The 15,001-nt window shown below is 41.1% G+C and overlaps 1 protein-coding gene across 1 annotated transcript in view; it reads right to left on the reverse strand.

Annotated features, from left to right (window-relative positions):
* Positions 1-1,137: 1,137 nt before the first annotated feature.
* The window catches only part of TTC17 (tetratricopeptide repeat domain 17), a 46,432-nt gene continuing 32,568 nt past the window's right edge, over positions 1,138-15,001 (reverse strand). The window contains exons 17-25 of the mRNA XM_071744996.1: positions 12,282-12,452; positions 11,375-11,628; positions 10,296-10,461; positions 8,162-8,282; positions 7,659-7,818; positions 7,119-7,202; positions 6,004-6,123; positions 3,933-4,076; positions 1,138-2,218 (exon numbers count right to left, since the gene is read on the reverse strand). Of these exons, the coding sequence (XP_071601097.1) occupies positions 2,087-2,218; positions 3,933-4,076; positions 6,004-6,123; positions 7,119-7,202; positions 7,659-7,818; positions 8,162-8,282; positions 10,296-10,461; positions 11,375-11,628; positions 12,282-12,452 (1,352 nt within the window). The 3' untranslated portion in view covers positions 1,138-2,086. The remainder of the gene's footprint in view (positions 2,219-3,932; positions 4,077-6,003; positions 6,124-7,118; positions 7,203-7,658; positions 7,819-8,161; positions 8,283-10,295; positions 10,462-11,374; positions 11,629-12,281; positions 12,453-15,001) is intronic.

A 15,001-nucleotide genomic window follows, 5' to 3' on the forward strand; every position in this document is an offset into this window, starting at 1 on the left:
GACAGGAGAAATGAGCTGAGGATGTGTGACAATCCCTGGATGTGGCCACGACACATTAAAGAGACCAAGCAGTAAGGTGGATGGGAGGATTTTGTATATTGCATTTTAAACCCAGCACGTTAAATGGAAGATTTACTGGGTGTGTTTTAATGACTCCCCAGTGTTTTTCAACCCCTACCAAAGCAAAACAGACCAGTTAACAAAACTGACTGAAAGAAGCCTCTCTGTGCATTGCTTTAGTTCAAGGAAAACTCTTTTTCTACCTCAAAAGGAACTCCTTTCCATTTACTTGTACCTTCCTTACTGGTTTCCCAGCCCACACCTCTATTTGAGAAATCTCTGGAACTCATTATCCCAGTCCATGATCCTCGTGGTGATGTACCAGACCTTCCAGAAAGGGATCTTCCTCTTGCAGAGTTTAGCTAGCTAGAGCTGTGCCCATTGCCAGTTCATAACAGCCAGCACTCAAGTAGCCTTGGGTGACATCCTGTTGGTTCTGTTGACAAAAATTTAATACTTTCACCCATTTTTAATAAAAATCTACCCAAGAGTAGCACTTGCTCATACCTCTTTCAGGCTTCTTAGATGAATGAAAATCACTTGGGGTAAAACAGAGGTAAAATATGCATTAGAACTGCTTCTTTTCCATTACACACACAAATATTCAGGGATGCTGCTATGAAGTTAAAAGTTATGGTATTAAAATAAAAAAAAATCTGACTGACATCACATTTACTACCACTGCCACACTTGCTCTTCATCTGCAGCACTGGAAGTGGAAAAAGAAAAAAGTACAAAAAAAGAAAAAAAAGGAAAAAAGAAAAAAGGAAAAAAGTAAGTTCATAAATGATGTTTTCTTTAAAGAGAATCACTAAGCACTCTGTTTAACACTGAAAGCTGGAGGGTAGGTTACACAGAAGACAGCTGATTTAGTTAACTTTCCCTTTTTTCCTTTCTGCCATGGAAAAGGAGTCAGGCAGAGAGCTGCAGGAAGTTTCCCACGGATAAGCAGTAAATCATTGCCTGATCAGAAGCACTGGAGACTTTCCTGCCCCTCAGCTCTTGAGGAAAAGCTGCAGCTCCCCAAGCCTGGGCTCCTGCAAATGGCGCATGACAAAGATTAGAGGAGAAGCTGGGTTTTGTTCATAAACAATTCATTTTATTTCAAATATGTGCCCTTGTTGATTCAACAATGATGTCTGGAGAATCATGTCCTCCACCAACCAAAGAGAGAACTGATTTGGGAATCTTCCACCTGGCTTATTTGCTGATGATACCTTGGAACTGCCTCCCACCTCCTCGGCAGCTGAAAGCGTGGCTCAGAGTTGAGCATAAACTTGCACCTTATTCTGAAATGGTTAAAAATACAGTGAACAAAGAATTAGTAAATCAACCATTCAGGGAGGCAGGGGACTATGAATATATAGACAAATATAAAACATCTTATTGGGATTCTCGGTGAAATTTTTTTTTTCTGCAAATAAGATTAAAACCCACTTTGACTTCAGTGTCCTGCTGTTCCCTTCTCTTTTTCTCCTCATCTGTCAACAGAAATAGACAATTCCAAGAATGCTTGATGTTCCTAACATTTTTTTTTTAATAAGCCTTTTAAAGCCTGTCCCTCTCCTTCCAAAAAAGCAAGTAATGTGGTAAGGAGTGAACAAGAGTGGACAAAGCATGAGTTTCACATGGATGAACTGCTGATTATCTCCCCTTACTATTTGGTACAGGTGTGTGCTTTGCATTTCCACTGACTTAGATCAATAAGGCATGAAGCAAGTTAGTTTGGATGCTGATGCCAATCTCAGAAAAAGTAACAGTGCCTGGGTCGTGGACTCATGGAAGTTTCTCAGTTTAATATTTACATGGCTGTTTGAAAATTATGGTCTCTGAAACAGATTTGGCAAAGACGCTCCCGTATTTGAGAAAAAAAAAAAAAACAACCAAAAAAAAAACCTTGATCCAAATCCCATCTCTTTTTTAAGTCTCGTTAAAAATGTTGATTCCTCGATTTATCTTAGCACATGTAAAAGCAAAAGAGAGAATAATGAATGTTTTTGTTAGGAAAGGAGGAAGATGCTGCTCCCTAGGGAGCCCGCCGCTCTTTTTTCAGCAGTAAATGACACTGAATGGTGCGGATCCGGTTCTTGGCTGGGGCAAACTCCGGCTGAAGTTTTAGTGTTGACTCATACCATTTCATTGCCTTTTCAAACTCTTCCTGTAAAAAAACCAAAAATAAATTGACAAGAGTCAGATTCTAAAAAAAAAACCAACTGGTAAACACATTTTCTGTGCCTTTCCTACCCTAAGTAGTTGAGGGGCACGGTACGTGTGCGAGGAACCCAACCAATCCTTGTGGTTTAGGAGGTTTTTTTTTGCCCCTTCTTTCCAAAATAACTCTATATTCCTGGGCTAATGACCCAGCTCTGCATACTCCATGGAAAGGAGTCAAATCACTGCTGAGCATTACTGAGCAATGTTCTTGGCTTTTCCTTTTAATAGCAGGTATTGCAATCTTGTGGTAAAAGTAACATTAAACACCAGATTTCAGTCAGAATTTACATAGATTAAAACTTTTAAATATTGGGCAATGCAAAAACAACAACTTTGCTATAAAGTCAACGTTTTTAGAAACAACCTGAAATTACTTTTAAAAGATTGCCCACAGTAAAAAAAAAAAAAAAAAAAAAAAAAAAAAAAAAAAAAAAAAAAAAAAAATCAAACAGATGAAACTTTAAGAGCACAGAATAGCTGGATAATTGGATAATTTCAAGCTGGACTCCAGAATGGTAGCAAGAAGCATTCATGTAGAATTTACATCTATTTTTACACAGTTGAAAACTCATTGTCTGTGCCACTCAGCTCCTTCATCAACGAGGAAAGCAAGACAACATCTGAGAAGGTATCAGAAGAAATACAAGAGGGGAAAAGACCCAAAACCATCCTGGGTTTTTCAGTCACTTTCAACACTTTTTATTCTCTCAAGTTCATTTTCTCAATAACTTTATTTGTCCATTCTAGCCACGTTATAACCACTAACTAGCTCAGTGTTAGTTGTAAGGCCTTGCTTTTTAAAAAAAGATTGTATTTTAATACAGGGTTAACAAGAGTTACACAGAAAACCCTGTGTTTGTGGGAGCACTGACACAGCAAGGAAAGCAATAACCACATTTTTCCTTTTTTTGGATGTAATAATTTACATTTGCAGTGATATGCAGTTTCCATTCTGTCTTTGATGGTACTGTGGGTTTCAGCTTTCTCAACCCTGAGAGCCATAAACCTGCTCAGCTTGCCTTGTTACCTCCATGATCTCCTCAAGGAGGAGGAAAATACTAAGGACAAATCTGTGACAAGTGCTGAAAACTGCCAGGGATACCTAAGGAGGTGGAACTGAAAATACTTCAGACAGACTTGTAGATCAACTGTGTCTCATTTTAATGGTGCCTTTTTTAATATACTGGCCCTGTTAACACACCAACCAAGACAGAACTTGTCAGATAAAAGGAATTAACATTTTGTATTCAGGATAAGCACTGAAAGCTAAGTTTTAAATTAAAATATATAGACAGGATGAAGAAATTTGAGTTCAATCTGTGAATTATTTTGGGTATTGATAATCCCCATACTGAAATCAAAGTATCCTTGTGTTTGTCCACCAAAAACTGGGTTTTACTTACTGGCCTAACCTCAGCTCTTCAGAAGATTACATCTTCTGAAATCTATCACTTCCCAAATTTATCACTGATGTGTCAGTATTACCAAAAAATCCTCTGCTCAGCCATACAACCAAAATGACCAATTGTTTGCTGCTGTTTTAGCAGAGCTTTGCAGGCAGCATCCTGAAGTCAGAATTAAAATGTTGGCTTTCTAACACTTCATGACTAACAGGAGTAAAATGAGCCCACCCAAGACAAGGTGACAGCAACACTCACCATTGCTACGTAGACATTTGCCAGGGTGAAATGATTGACCACAAAGTGGGGGGCTATTTCCACTGCCATGGTGGCCACAATGATGGCATCATTCCAGAGCTTGGCATTGTGGAAGATGTTTGCCAGGCTTATTAGTGGTACATCCTGGAAGGGAAGAGAAAATGGTCAGCTCTGAGGTTCCTTCCATTGAAATTGGCTCCAGATCAGCAATACAAACACCAGACTCTCCCTTGGTTGCTGCCCACTTGGTGATTTTGAAAGTGATGAGTTTTCTACTTTAGTAGAAAAGGGCATTTGGATAGGAATGATGAACAAAAAAGCCCCCCACATAAACACATCTGCTCCCAATAGTGTTGCACAAACAACTAAAAAAAACAACTAACTTCAGCTGTCCCAATATGCAACTCTATTTTTCAGATGCTCTTACACCAGTTTTCCTCCCACAGATAAGAGGCATTCTCAGAGACAAGACAAGCAGTTGGTTTGCCCACCCTCCTTCAGCTCTTGTGTAAAAGAGGGAGGAATATAAAATATAAATATAAAGGGGGAAATGAAAAAAAAAAAGGGTCTAAGCATTAGTGCAACTGAAGCAGAGGTTTTTATCCTGCCTCTACAACAGAATTCCCTTATGACACTGGATAACAGCTATAAATAACATTTTCTCAGCTAGTCCCTAATGGTATGGTTTTTATTTCCTGGATTTCCAGACTTTGACCTTGTCTGACTGACAAAACTATTGAGCCCTGACAGCCATAACAGACTCAGGGAGCTGGGCTTCATGCCTTCAAAGGACAAAATGCTGCTTAATGGCAAGGCTCAGGTGCCCTCCACAGGACAATAAAAAATTTGGGAGGTATTTGATCCCTGCCTCCTTGACCTCCACAAGGCAAGGAGTAGCTTTGGTGGATCTCTCCCTCAGGTTTGCAAAGCAGATATTATGGAAGTGGGAATCACAAAAGAAGCCCTCAGGAAAAGAAATTACCTTTTGTTTACATGAGGAAAGGCAAGAGGAAGTAGAGGGAATTCCTAAAACCAAAGAGGAGAATAAACTCAAATAGGAAATAGGTTCTTAGGAACCATTCCCAGTTACATAAAGACAGGAAAATAAGCAAGGCCTTATTGTGTTAGAGCTTGGTTCCAACCTTGTTTTAAAAGGAGAAGGGCAAAGCCCCAGAATTACAGGGGACACAGAGACATAAGTTGGGATTTCTGAGCTGAGGCATTTCTACTGCTAATGGCTAAATCCTCCTAATGACACAGCCTGAAGGTGTAAACCATTTTGCCTCTTGATTTTCAGAAAAGGATTTAAGATGGAAAAGACCAAGACTGAAAAAGTAGTCTACATTTTGCAATGCTGCAGAATTTGCTGCTCAGGTCCCCAAATGAAATGTGCAGTGTTAAGGGAGCAGCCTATATTGTATTTATCAGTTTGCAAGGGGGACCTTGGGTGTAGAGGAACAGGCATTAGAATGCTCAGCAAACCAAGTGCCAAGGTGAAGGGTAGGAAGCACCTTAGTCAGCTGAAACACTGAGCAGAAGATTGTGTTTGAAGCATTGCCTCACTTCAGGTAAAGCACAGAACTGCTGCCCAAAGTCAGGCACTAGATTCACAGTCCAGACACTTTAAATTTATACATTTTAAGTTTTTCATTTAGGTATCACTTCCTCCTACCCTCTTTAAAAGCACAACCAGAAAACAGATGTCCCAAATCTTAAGATCAGAAGACTTGTCCAAGGGCTGATAAAGATTCAAAGTCTTACAGGACACAAGACAGTTTAAACCTGCATTGCCCAGAGAGGTGTCAAAACTACTGAACTGCAGGAAAAAGTCCCTGAACCTCTTTCACAGTTGTCTTTTTAATTATTTCTAAAAAAGAGACAGTCTGCACCAAACAGTTGGTGAATGTCTTGAGGTTCACCACAAATACCTAACATCTAAAACATCAGACACTCAACACACACCATGCTGGCCTTAACTATTGCTGAGCTCCCTGGCTCCTTTGTGGCACAGTGACAAAGCTCCTAAGTGACAAGCTAAGCATTGCTTGAGCAGTGTCACATCTGTACCCACCTTCATGTGATGGGGGGCATAGTGCAGTGCTTGCCTTAAGCAGTCAATGGCCTTCTTGCCTTGGCCTTTCACTCTCCAGTAAAGAGCTGCCATGCTGGAGAGGACCCAGGAAGTCTGATTCTGGGGAAAAAACCAACAAAACAAGTCATGTCAACACCTCCTGTGAACAGTCTTCCTGTCTTTCACTCTTCCAATTGATTTGGTAAATTGAGTCAGGCTTAAAAAACAGCATTAAACAATTTCAAAGCAGCAAGAGGTTTCCTATCTATCTAAGAACATGCATGCAACAGCCAGGTAAATGAGACTGCCAAACATAACACGAGTTCCAAATGCAGCATCATTTTCTTAAGAAAGGAACAGCAAGTGAATAGCTTAAAAAGCTATTTTAGCTGCCATTTTAGCAGCCAAAACAGCTCCTAACCACTTGTCTGATGTTGAAACCCAGCACATATTACAGCCCAGGTAGATATTTCCCAACAGGAAGCAAAATACTTAGCTAAGTCAGCAGACTGGACTGGTAGGCTCTCTGTAGCCATCAGAAAGAGAAAGGATGCTCTGGGATGCAGCTCAGAGCAGCAGCCTGACAATCCTAGCTGGTTAAGTTTGGTTCCTCTAGCTGGCTGTGACTCCCTTGTCATGTGTTAGAAAGGAAAATTTGTTTGAATTCTGTGGACTCAGACACAAGAAGTGGCTCTTCCTGTTCCTCATCATTTCCTACCACTGGAGAGACAGAAGAAAACAGCTTGTGCTCCTCATTCCTTAACCAGCTGGCCCAAGGCTGTAAAGTCTCTTGATTGCCCTCAGACTTTGTGTAGCAACTTCCCCAAAATAGTTGAATATATATCAATATCCTGCAATACTGCTCCCTGCAGGGCTGGGAACACTGGGAGATTTGAGAAGCTGAGGGATATGCAAGACACTTGACAGAGTATGTACAGGACACAGTTCAACAAAATACCTCTGAGGGCATTACAGATGCTGAGTAGGGACAACCCCCTACTACACACACATTCCTCCTTGTCTGGGATTGCAGACAAATGGCTCAGCATTGGATCAGCCACTGTGGGAGTCAGGAGCAGTAAGCCAGAATTCCCACTGCTCCTATTTCCACATACCTTTTCCAAAGCTTTGGCTATTCTAGTACCAACTTGTTCCAGTGACTGTGGTGAGTACTGGTCTTTGCCAAGGTTCTGTAACACCTGTGGGAGAGGAAGGATAAGATGCTTACATGCTAGAACCTGGTAAAAGATGTCCTTCACTTGTTTGATCTTTTTTTTTTTTTCCCCCCAGCCTTTTCCAAACGCTGTAACCTGTTCAACCTGAACACCACTCTTTGCCTTGAGTTAATACCAGTTGTATCATCACACAGGGTTATAACCCCATGGCACTAAATGCCATGAATGACAGAAGTTGATGCATAGAAGTCAGACAAGAGCTATAAATACAAAGATACTGACAGTGCTCTATGATTTTCCTCAGGCCAGATCATAGGTGGCTGGGAAAACATGCTGGTAAAATACAGCTTTCAGCTTGCATTGCTCTTACCCTTTTACCCAGGCATTCACTACTGAAGGTGACAGAGCACTGAGCTAAAATGCACCTTGAATTGCCACGTTCCAGGCGTTTTTGTGTGCCAGCTTTCAGGCCTGCCATACCTCTTTCAGCTGACTTTCTCCAGTGTAATGCAAGCTGGCCCGACCAGAGACCCCCTGCAGGTGATCCAAAGTGTGCATGCTGGCTGGCAGGCTGGGGTTACACAGGGGCTCCATGGCTGGTTCCTGCAGCTGGGTGGCAAAATCAATGTGTTCTGTAATGCTGCAAAGGTCAGAAAAGAAGCTGAATCAGGAGAAGGAAACACAAGAGGGATTATTAAGCTCTCTGGTCAGTGCAAACTGCCCAGAAGACAGCAGAACCTCAGGTGAGTATCTCAAGAAGCAAAAGGAACTGCACCTTGGTGGGCACATTTATTTGTGGGCACATTTATTTGCAAGTCTGTTGATGAAACACCACAGAATATTCCCAGACTTCTTTGAAATCCTGGCAGTTCTTCCTTAATTTAAAATAATACTAAAATCTGTAACGTCTGCACTCTGAAGGCCACGTAGCTGACTTGCTTTGTGTGTTTAGCTGATTTCAAGGTAACACACCAGATACTTACTCAATGTTTTTAGCAGACACAGCAAGCCACGTGCTGGCCACAGTTGTGAGCTCCACCCTGCGGAGTTTCAGGCACTCATCAGGACTTGGCCAGCCCAGGCTACGATAATCACGTTTTTTGCCTTGAGGAAAAAAAAAAAAACCATAAAAAAAAAAAACATAAAAATAAAAATTAGAAGAAACTGGAAGCAGAAAGACATTCTATTTCAGTGCAATTATTTACAAATTTTTTTCTACCAGTGGATTCATTCCCAATGTTATCAAAGTCACAGTTTTCCAGCCAGATTTCTTGAAGAACATTTCTGAATGGACTGGATGGAAGCTGTGGGATCCAAAGAGAACAGAACTGGATTCTAAGCAAGAGAGGTTAGGAGGTGGAGTTTCAAACCCTGCTTCATTAGACTTTTTCAATAGCCAGACATTAAGAACAAGTGCCACTCTTGTTTACAGGTAATGTCTCTACTTAAATGTCCCTAAAAAAAGTTCATAAATGAGTCATCATCTGTGTTCTACAGCTACAATAAAAACTAATAAAAGGTTTATTGCTCCATTTTCTGACAATCCCAGGTGAAAAGCACTGCTGTTTCTTTTCAATGAATATTGTTTAAGACAGACAGTGATTTTTACTGCACTCTTACACTCAAGATAGCAACATTTCTGAAACTATTAAACAATTACACTTCAGCCCTCCCATTTTGCAAAGAAATTAACTAAGGCAGGGAAAAGTGACATAACTTGCTTTACATTAACAGATCAGGGAAACAAGAACCAGGTCTTCACCTTTGAACCAAAGCTCACTGAAATATTTCCCTTACATTTATTTGCTTGATACTGAAACAAGTCCTAGGAATCCAGTTTGTGTTAACTGTCAGGAAACATTTTCCTCTTGCATCAGAAACATCCAAACTGTTTGGAGCATAAGAAAAATTATTGTAGCTGTAAATCTGCACAGAGGGATGCCAAGTTTAACAATGTGCCAGGCTATCACACCAGCTATGTAGGCAGTATTTCAGTGTTTATTTCTAGTTACCTGAAATTCTGCCCATTTGGATGCAAATCATAACTCCCATCCAAAGGCTAGTAAAATGCTTCCCAAAATTTCAAGACACATCAAGGAAAAGACAAGTGTGTGCTCATGATAGCCTGTTTTCATGTAATCCCTCCTTCCTATTTAAATATTTAATTCAGTAACTACCATTCTTCAGTAGCTAAAAAATAAGCTGAATAGAGATTTAATGTAAAAGCCTTGAAAATGTGAAATCACTTTCTAGGTCATCAAATTGTCAAGGATTAAAATGTTTTGGAGCACTCATCTTTGCTTCCCTATCAGTCCTAAGACATAAAGCCTTCACCTCCTTTGAAATAATGGTAAGGCAAGAAGCCTGGGGGTGAATTACTCTGGTTCTCTTTGGCATCCTAAGGTTCCAGAGGTTCAAACTTCATCCCAAGCAATCACCTGGTGATGATTTCTGTCCACCTGAACACACCAGCAGAAGCAGCCTGCATCATCATCATCATCGACTGCTCTCCAATTCCTGTCCCTCAAATCCCCACCTCTCTTGGTGCTAAACCCTACTCTTTTGTAGCTTGGGTCTTCTAGAGGGCAGCTTTCTCTTGTAATATCACCAAAAGGATTATAGCCCAACAGTCATGTTTTGGTTTTAAATCTGATTCTTATCAGACCAAGTTTTCTGCCTTCTGGTTTTGAGTTGTGTGTCTTATGTTCAGTCAGTAATCAATTCCAGCTCTCATCCTGCATTTCTCCCTGAAGGGATGCCTCTCAGCTGATTAAAACTGAATGAAAAAATAAGTTAGAATGAAAACCTCCCTTCTCTTTTAATACTTCTCTAATTTACCTCTCTCATTCTCCACTCTTACCACCTCATCCTCTGAAGTTCCAGGAATTTTCTAGGCAGTTTCTATTCAGCAGATAAACTTATGGTGCACTTCAAGAAGAAGGTGCAGATGGAAGAGCTTTCTGATTTTCTCCCAGACTGATCCAGAAGGTGTATTTCACTACCTAGTGATGCAAGCTTCTGGTGATAAACCAGTGTATTACCAAAGCTGCAAAAGAACTAAGCCAGGGTAATGCAAAGGCTGCAAGAGACTTGTTTTCTCTAGAAGCAGGAGGTTACCTATTGGTCCAGGAGAAGGTATCTTTGGTCCACTGATCTCCAGGGCAGCTTGGTAAAAGTTTTCGTTTTCTCCATTAGTCCCTTCTTCCCCATTTCTCCCAGCTGGCTCCTGGAGATCCAAGTTTTCAGCTTTTGGTTTCTTTAAACGTTTGACCTGAAAAGTGATCTACCAAAAGAACCAAGGTTAGCAGTAAGAAAACACCACAAATATTATCAATTTGAATGCACTGCTTGTTCTAGCCCTAGGATTCAATTACAAAGATGTTACAGGTGAGATCTTTCTCCCTCCCTTCCCATCTCAACCCCCCACACCACACAACCAACCTACAGAACTTCAACCTCCAACAGGAGGAAACAACTGAACTGCTAGAGAACTGAAAGGTATCTTTCATCACCTGTTTTGTTTGTAAGATGATAACAACAGATACTTCATTCTTTTCATGCTAACCAGAACTTTTCTTAGAAACTCTTCTCCTTTTTAACTGTGAGCAAAATGCTTGAAGGCACCTGGCATCATCCAGCACCTAAGCTCTTGCTGCTCATAAGCAAGATTTATGATCATGAAATTGTTTTAGGTTGGAAAAGACCTTTAAGCTTGAGTCCAACCCTACACCTAACACTGACCATGTCCCTAAGCACCACCAGATCTACACATCTTAAATAACTCCAGAGATGGTGACTCCACCACTTCCCTGGACAGGGAAATTTTTTTACTGATATCCAATCTAATTCTCCCTGATACAACTTGAGGCTGCTTCCTCCCATCCAACCACTTGTTACATGGGGGAAAAGGCAGGCCCCCATATTACTACAACCTCCTTTCAAATAGTTGTAGAGACTGCTAAGGTCTCCCCTCAGCCTCCTTTTCTCCAGACTCACTGATGTCATTTTTAGGGATGGGGAGGCCTTCAGAAGATGGATTGAGACTGTGTCCATTTCACACAAGGCATGAAGCACCTTTTAGCCCCCCAGTCAAGTTCCTACAAATATATTCCAGTGTTCAATGCCCTGAACTGTCCTCATCTTTCCCTCCTCCCCAACAGTAAATTAATGACTGAATTAAACTGTTCCAGACTTACCCACTCAGCTTCATCGTCGTCATCAGCGCAGTCCCCAAAACAGGAGGTGGCCAGTCCATCCTGGGAGCCCTTCTTCAGGACCCGGATTCCCTGCAGGTCCATCCGACGCCCCTTTACCTCCAGTGCCCCTTCAAAAGCTTCCTGAGGCCAAGAGTTTTCAAACTCATCCACCAAAGCCAGCATCTCCTCAGACATCTGATCCTCTTCCACCCCCTCCACTCTTTCGGAGCCGTTGCTTTCCGCCGCCACCGCGTCTAAGAGGGAACAAACCCCATCAAAGCTTCAAACATTCTCTTCTTCCACCTTCCACAAATTGGAAGAAAAAAAGGATCTTTTTTCTATCCTTCCCACTTGTACAAACCAACTCTCACTGACTGCACAGAGGAAATGGGGAGGGGGACTGAAGAAGGAAGGTTTTTCCACTGGGAAAAAGTGTCAACTGCTGGTTCAAAAAATCCACACCTCTGAAGCCACTGGACACAGTTTTCTCCCCAAAAGAGAATTCTGCCTGTTTGAGGGAGTAAGGTGGTGTCTTTTCTCTACAGATTTGCATGAAACACCAAATCAAGCACTCTGTACCTTGTCCAGAGACACTGTTTTTCTTCCCTTTTCTCTGACACAGCTGATGCAGAATTCACTGAGGTACAACCAACGTGTTTATAGAGTCTTGCAAGAAACTACACCTTTTAGCTGGGGAAGCATCTAAACCTTGATCTCATTTTTTGATTAATGCATTTTGACATTAAACTTGGAGAAGAGTGAACAGAATGAAAATGGTTTTCAAGGCTTACTCTGCCCTTTACAGAGGTGGGGAAAATGTAGCTTCTTGGAGGAGGGGAGACAACACTTCTGAAAAAGAGAGGAAAAAAAGCATTTTGCCAATATTGGTGTTGTAAAGCTGACTTACTTTCCAGTCTCAAAAAGGAGGAATCCCTTGCTGAACTCTGAGGGAGGACTTCTGGATCTGCTGTACCTCCCTTGGAGTGTCCTTCTGCCACCTCTGTAACTGACTCGTGGTGGGCATCAAAGTATTTCTCCTTGTCATGGCTGCCATCTGGATCCTTCTCATGACAGTGGCCTGAAAAAGAGTTTACTGGTACACAATGCAAGAATATTCCTCCTAAAAACAAGTGCAGAAGCTATACTGTGGAACCTACATTCTTCTGGCTTTCTACATATGATTCAACAGAGTAATTCTACAAGATAGAGAAGTATTCAGTGACTAAAAAGCTGACTTTCCTCTTGACAAGATGGATCACCCAAAACAGTTACAGGAGAGGATGTCATTAGGTATACACTGTGAGCTACTAATGAAAGAAAAATCAGGCATCTCTTGGGGGAAGCCTGCACAGCATGTAGAAAATTACTGGATGCTGCTCACAGAGTCCACCAAATCCAAAGATCTAGGAATTACAGTGGGAAAGCCCAAATGTAGAGACAGTACAAGCAGACAAAAAAAAATCTTCTGTGAAAACTCTTTCTGCTGTATATAAAAGAAGTCAAACTGTGTTTGAGTAAATATATAAAAGATAGAATAGAAACATAGAACCAAGCCCAAGTGTCTGCCCTACAACCCCTAACCACGAAACCATCCCCTGTAGCACCTCAAATACCCATCCTTTGAACACTGCCAGGGATGATGCCCCCAGCACCTCCCTGGCCAGAAGCAATTTGTTAAGAAAAACCTAAAAAACCAGAAGCAACTAACTTCACAAACTCCTCTAACATCTGCCATACAGTTATAATCTGCCTCTCCTCCCCATCAGGCAGTGAATCTTTTCTTCTCCACCCCCAATGCTGTAAAAAAAAATAATTAACTTGTTTCATTGAAAAAAAAAATTAAAAAAAATAAAATCAATATTTGGAGACCCTCATGTTTAATCTGTGAGAAATAGCATGGCCAGAACCCCAAAGCTGGAACTTGTCCCCCTGCCTGACATCAACCCAACTGATTTTGATGCAACTCAGGTGCTTCCAGGACTGTGATGACCACAATCCCCTTTGCTGAAGGTCAACTCATCATTAGCATAAAGAAAAAAAAAGCAAAGAGGCTGAAACACCAAAACCTCATTTAATTGGGAGAAAAATGCCAAAGAGAGAAAAAAGCTGAAAATAGCAAGCAGAAGAAAAAAAAAAAACAACCCAAAAACCCCCCTGACAGCACTTAAAATTCTACTTAAAGCTAACTCTGTTAATATTAGTTTACAAACACTGACAGCTAAAAGCAGCCCAGATGAGAGCACTGGCTTGCTCAGGATCCAAGAGCTGCTATATATAGAAACCTGAGTGGCCTCATTTTTTTTTCAAATTGCTGCTTTTTCAGTTTTCTGACGTCCCAGGAGAGGCAAAAATGCTGGTTGAAAAAAAAACACAGCAGAAGTTTAAGATCTGTGAGTGTACCATGGAGCTGGGGGTACTGAAACACTGCAGGGAGAACTTCACAGCCTGGCTCAGGCAGATGGGGAGACCAGCAGGTCCCAGTACCAGACCAGCACAGCCCCAAAACCCAGGCACATTCCCTGGCTGGAAACATCAGCAATATTGTGGCACCTCAGCCATGGGAAAGGCCATGCTCACATCTCAGCTATGGGTTATTTATTAATATTTCACATATATTCTGGTTGTCTAAGTTAGGTGTGAAGTCCTGAGAGAGTGGTATTCCAGCTACAAAATTCTGAAGTATAAAACTACTTCACAGCACTTGATAATTCACATTATTTCATCATGAAAATTTAGTAAAGAAGGATCATTTCCTTGCAAATTTCTTTTCTGAGAGCAGTTGCTTCCAGTTTTCCTGGAGAGCTAAGAAAGTTTAGAGGAAAGTGGATAGGAATTTGTCCCACCTTGTGTAGTATAAGACCTGCTTACTGTGTGCTTCATTAGTGAAACAAAAATGCTTATTATAGAGGTGATACAAAGTAAATAATGGAAAGTAATCAAACATTGCCATTCACAATTTAGATTGTTTTGAAAATCTAAATTAACAGCCACTGCTGCTGTCTGTGTCTTGTGGCACATCTGGCAGAGAGAATGAGACCTCCCTAAATATCTGCACTAATTCCTTCACTAATTCCAGATAACTTTGTGTCAGCACAGGACTGGGATGAAAAAAGCAAAATTACCTCCAAGTGTCCAAGCACAGAGTTTTTACTGAGTTTTTATTCTTTGCCTGTCAATGCAGAGCTTGGGAAATTTGATGTTAAGTCCACCATCCATGTTCCAACATGTTAGATTTAAGCAAATAATTGGCCCCTAAATTCTTAAAATGCTTCAAAACTAAAAGTCAAGTAATTTCAACTTCAGGTTCTGATTTTTTCCCCACCACTTGGAATAAGCAGAGCTGGATTCTCTCTTGAATGATCACAAGAGTCAAGTGATTATTGCTACAGCCACTGACTTGCATTAGGTGATGCCAAAGGCAAGTTATCTGGAAATAAGTCTCACACCAATGATGTGCCCCTTTATGGTTCAACAGGGTGAAGAGAAAACTCTACTTAACACAGATATAAGTCAGCCTAATGACAGAGCTGTCAGGGGGCAGAACAGACTGAAACCAAACTGCTAACAGGAGTTATTAACTCCACACTTGGTTTTTGATGCAAAACCAGTATTGCCCACAGTGAAATT

The sequence above is a fragment of the Heliangelus exortis genome, chromosome 5, assembly GCF_036169615.1.
Source record: "Heliangelus exortis chromosome 5, bHelExo1.hap1, whole genome shotgun sequence".
Classification (NCBI taxonomy): Eukaryota; Metazoa; Chordata; class Aves; order Apodiformes; family Trochilidae; genus Heliangelus; species Heliangelus exortis.